This window comes from Hypomesus transpacificus, chromosome 15 (assembly GCF_021917145.1).
Source record: "Hypomesus transpacificus isolate Combined female chromosome 15, fHypTra1, whole genome shotgun sequence".
Taxonomy (NCBI): Eukaryota; Metazoa; Chordata; class Actinopteri; order Osmeriformes; family Osmeridae; genus Hypomesus; species Hypomesus transpacificus.
In genome coordinates this window covers 11,149,338-11,154,687 of record NC_061074.1, presented here as the reverse complement: position 1 = coordinate 11,154,687, position 5,350 = coordinate 11,149,338, and the positions used below count along the sequence as shown (strand labels likewise).

Sequence of the window (5,350 nt, the reverse complement as noted above, 5' to 3'; positions counted from 1 at the left end):
GAAGGATTCACTGGGTCAACACTGCCATCTACTGGAGATAAACCGACTCCTCCAAGTGGGGAGTGTACCACCAAAGCCATGGTATTCCACCAATGGTATACCACCGACATTTAGTATAGATATTCAATATTAAGAATTTGGAAAAACTGTATCTACAGATTTCATTTTAATCTCACATTCCATGTCCTGATGTGTATTTGAATTCTAAAAAGGACATTTGGGCACAATTCCGTTGTGCTGTGCTGTGAATGAATGTGTTTGCCTGTCAGTCTCACTCAGAGCAGGCTCAGCTGGTCTGCCTGGTCTGTTTGTTACTTTCTCCCATTTTCCGCATCCTTTCCCCTGTATTCGCTGTGAGTACTTTCGTTTTGTGAAACTGCTGTTTCTTAATGCGCTCCTGAATTCCATCCAATGGTTGTAAAAAAAAGGGAAGGGCATCGGGCATCTCTATGGACAAGAGGCAGTTCTAGGGGAAAAATAGAACCAAGTTCCTTAGTCATCAGGGACTATAAAACATGCTGTTTTAAGCTGTGTGTTTTTTTATTGCTGCCAAAGAATGAAACCTTGCAGCATTGTAAACCATAAACATTTACTGTGAACGTCTGTGCCGATCCATCAACTGTCAACTGCCATATATCATGTACAAGTCATAAACCATATAGCCAACATGTCAACAATTAATATTTATATTATTTTGCACAAAAAAACAACTAAAATAACTCAAGTTAAATGATAACTAACATATACCACAGAATAATCATTTACCATATAGCTTGCAACATTTTCACAAGGTGTATTTTCATTTCCATTCATCCATCACTTTGCACCATTGCAAAAGATTGATTTGAATAAGCAGGCCTGTGTCTTATCTGAGCTGAACGGTGGGCGTTCTTTTTGCTGCTCAGAAAGGATAACCTTCAAAGAGGGAGCCTATTGAGCCTCACTGTTATCTCAAGGGTTAGGGCCATGACACACGTAGATGTTCTACAAACACAAATGAAACACATTCTATTACATAGAATCAATTTCATTAATACAACAGGCAGGTTCTGAGTGCCATCTGATTAGGAAGAAAGTCGACATTTTCTGGCAGCACGTTTGACCCCAGCACAATCATAACTTGAGTCTACCAGGGCAAGTTCTTTTCCAGGAAATTATTATCTATGCATTAAGTTATGTAGCTGCAGTTGGCCTATGTATACACAAAAAAGCCAATAAAACAATTAAGCCATAAACAACAATACATTTGCAAACACCCAATTTACATCAATGTTACTTATAATGTAATGTCAATTATAAAAGTTATATCTGCAAATACCTAATTGTATGCAGAATGTGTTGGTTATGATTCCCTAGTGAAGTTTGCACCATTCTGTGTTGAAACAAACGTAACTTTCGAATTACGGCAACGAATCACTTTACGACAATCTTCCCCCTTATAAAACCGTAGCATTTGCCTGTTTACAATCAGGTTAGCTAGTTATCTAGGGGCAGTGCTTACACTTTTACAGTCCATTTAAATACAATGGGTATAGCAGATGAAACTGACAGGACTCTGTTTGTTGGAAATTTGGATCAAAAAGTGACGGAGGAACTCTTGTTCGAGTTGTTTTTACAGGTAACAATAGAAGAGCTTGCTAGTGCTACTGTAGCACTAGCTAGCGTTAGCTATCTATCTAGCTAAACGCTTGCTAGCTCCCTCGTCTAGGTTAGCTAATTCAGCTAGCTAACGTACACAGCCAATTTCTAGAGCTTGCAAGCTAACATTCGCTACAGAGCTAACCTTTGATGCTAGTGATATTCAAGCAACTAACGAGCTCACTAAAGTTACTACACTATCCTACCCAACCTTAGTGTATGTTAGTTAGGATAGCCTAATGTGATCTATGCAGGTCGACATAACGTTCTCTGTGAGCAGGCTGGACCGCTTATCAAAGTGAAGATACCAAAGGACAACGATGGAAAACAGAAGTCCTTCGGGTTTGCCGTCTTCAAGCACGAAGAATCTGCACCATATGGCATGAACCTACTCAACGGAACCTCGCTTTTCGGAAGAACTCTAAAAGTACAATTCAGAGCAGGTAATTGTATAGATTGTATAGCAAAACTGACATTGAAGTTGGTAGAAATACATCAAGCTAAGTGTGCACTGACAAGATCTTATCCATAGCCTGCTTGATTATCTGCCTTATGTAGCTAGATGGCTACTCAATTTAATATTTAATTTTAATTTTGTGGACATTATTCACAGGGAGCACACATATTAACAGTCCTGAGAACTCGCAAAATTCAAGCCCAGTCAACACTCTCAATCCGCATGGTGCCAGGTGAGATTTCTTTCCTGCTGTGGTGTATCAAATCATACTATCTTTACTTATGATTCACTCTTCATGCTAGGCAATAGAAAAATAGGGTGTAACTGTAGTATTTGTTCATTTGGTGACATTGAAACCACTTAGTACCAGCAGAGGAGGACCTACTGGTGTGCATTAATTTTGAACATACTGATGCAAGTAATTCATGTCAACATTCTGGATATGGTGGGTGAGAACATTGTTGGTGCAGAAACAAATTATTTGGTCTATGTTATCAGGTACAACAAGTCTCCTGACCAGATGGGATCTCCGCTGTTTTCACCCCCTCAACACCAGCAGAGATCATTCTCTTCTCCTGAAAGTCTGCAGAGACACGTCATGGTAAACTGTCCATTTGGACTACCATTTACACTTTAGCACAGTAACATTAGCTGGCAGGATTTGTGTGGTGTACGTGCAGGACGGCCTGTCAACCCAGGAGTCACATGTCCTCCACAGATGAACAACATGTGGCAGCTCCAGATGCAGCAGCTCCAGCAGCTGAATGGAGGCTTCCCCGGTCTTCTGCCCCAGCCTTCCCCGCAGCAGCATGGAAGTCGTGGTGGGAATGGAGGTGTCTCACGGCAGCAGGACGACCCAGCCCAGAGGGGCCACAGGCAGTCTTACCAGCAGAACAGTGGCAGCCACAGCAGCAGAGACCAGCACTATCCAGGATCTGAAGATTCTGGAGCGGGCTCCAACCGCCACCACCGCACCCAGCGCAACGACCATTACCAGCACGATGAGCGGGGTGGCAACCGCAGCAGAAACCACCAGGACAGGAGGAAGGAAGAGTCCAGGGACGGTCGTTGGAGACGATACTAAAGCATTGTGGGATTTATTTTTATTTTTTAAAGAATATTTTAAAATATTTTTTTAATACATTATTTGCCTCCATGGCACACACCTTTTTAGAAACACTGCTATGGATACTGGGGAAATGAAATTCAATGAAATTCTCAGGAGGAAGAAACATACACACAATCTTTTAATTGGTTGTACAATTTTGTATAATACTTTCATTGTAAAAGTGTACGTGGGATTGTGTTCAATTTATAAAAAAAACAAGACAGGTGGAATTTGATAATGGACGGTTCATATTGACTTGTTCTTCTTTGATATGAAAAAGGTTTTAGACTATTTGAGGGAAAGTAATTACTCTTATGCATTTATTGGGAATGTACTTTTTATTTCTAGTAGTTTTTGTAATTGCAAACAAAAAAAAGACTGTAGTCTGTAGTAGAATATTGTGTATAATTCATTTGCCATTGAATGGTGCTCCAATGTTCTTCCTCAGGAATTAGAAAGTAAGATATGTAATAACTAATTTACACCAGCAACCCTTCCTGTGGCAATAGGCTGAAGTAATTGAAACAATGAAATTATCAAATTCTCTCTTTTTTTTCTAAATGTTTCAAATCAAATGTTTTTAAAGTAATGCCATGTACTTTTTCATTTTTAGTATATTCTACAACTGCAAAATTCCTTCAGTCATTGAACATCTGGAATAAAATATTCCTTAATCCTAATTGTAACTTGATTGTGTTCAAAGTAAATAACTATATTACAGGTCACAATTGCTGTTTAATGCTGGACAAGCTCTAAAATCAGGACCAACTCCACAACTGTAGTATGTTTAAGCTACAAACATGCATGCCCAGTCTGTCTTTGCTAAAAATTGACCAGGTGAAACCAATATGCTTGAAGAGTGGGGTTATGCAGTAATCTGCAGGTGGCGCCACACACACCACTTTATTGAATCAATTAACATGACATATATAACCAGGCCACTCCATGATCAAGGGCCACTTAAATGTATTTACATTTCCTATGAATAATGAATGTGCAGTTGAGTTCTTCACAATGGTTCACATCACGCAAGCTGCAAGTTGTCCAGGTTGCAGGCGTGTTGAACATCTTGCCGAAGACTACAATTGCCCAGTAACCAAGTGTGTATTTGACATGAATGTTTCGGATGTGACTGAAACTTATTGTCCATGTGACAGATTTAGTTCAAACCTGGTCAGCTTTCCTATTGAGGCTTTGAATATCATGTTACAATTAGAGAGCTCTGCTGTGATGCCCCCGTAGCTCGTGGACGCAGGGTCGCGTACAACAGAGCAACTGACAAAACCCTTTAACGTCCAAGATGAGGTCATAATCTACCCTTCCGAAAGTGCTTAGGCTGCTAACAACGGTTCTCGGTGTGCATCAACATGTACAATCCCCAATGATGCTCCCGGGTCCAAAAGTAGAGATGTATTTGCACCCACTGCACTAAGCTCTTTGTCATACCTATAATTTGACGTGTGTCAGATTCCACCCTGGTGCTCAAGAGCTTCTAATGAAGAGTATCCTCGATGTGGTGTCCCTGAGCCGCTGTACTGGGAAGGCCATTACAGCCTGCGCTGGCTGTGGCATAACTGTTTTAATTGGTTGATCTGCTTGGCGTCTCCAGCTCCAAGAGCAGGCGGATTAGAAGGGCCACTCGGTGGTCCGCTCCCGTGTGGACTTATATAGAAGCGGCAGCCACAGAATGAGCCACCGAACACCCAAGCTAGCCCCCCCACTCCCCTCCCACCTCACTCCCACACCACCCCACACCCTTTTCCCACTCCCCAGTCCCTTTCCCTCTGCCGGTTTCCACCACCGCACTGTCCCTCCACCTCTCAAGCATGCTTCCATTGCCCTCCCCAGATCCTTGCACTCAGGTTGCAGGGTTCATCGGTGCCAGAGTGCCCACCCCCCCCCCCCAACCCTTTCACGTCGATGTCCCCCCCCCTCCCCTCCCCAGCCCTGTTAAGAGACAGAAGTGACAGCAGGCCCTCATGTGCAGTTGTTCTCATCTTCTCTTTGATCAAGCCATCAAACCCAAAAGAGCTTGAGCTTTCCCATGCAGAGCTCCATATTTCCTCCCCCATAATCCTTTGTACTTTGAACGTGGCGGCCGCAATCTCCCACCAAAGTTATATTTACCTCCACAGCTTCTGAGGATG

The 5,350-nt window shown here is 42.2% G+C and overlaps 1 protein-coding gene across 1 annotated transcript; it reads left to right on the top strand.

Moving 5' to 3' along the window:
* Positions 1-1,426: 1,426 nt before the first annotated feature.
* rbm7 (RNA binding motif protein 7) lies at positions 1,427-3,883 on the top strand. The gene is made up of 5 exons (XM_047035728.1): positions 1,427-1,618; positions 1,919-2,081; positions 2,252-2,327; positions 2,594-2,696; positions 2,814-3,883. Exons 1-5 carry the CDS (start codon positions 1,526-1,528, stop codon positions 3,177-3,179), a joined length of 801 nt encoding a protein of 266 aa, XP_046891684.1. The 5' UTR covers positions 1,427-1,525; the 3' UTR covers positions 3,180-3,883.
* The last annotated feature ends 1,467 nt before the right edge of the window (positions 3,884-5,350 follow it).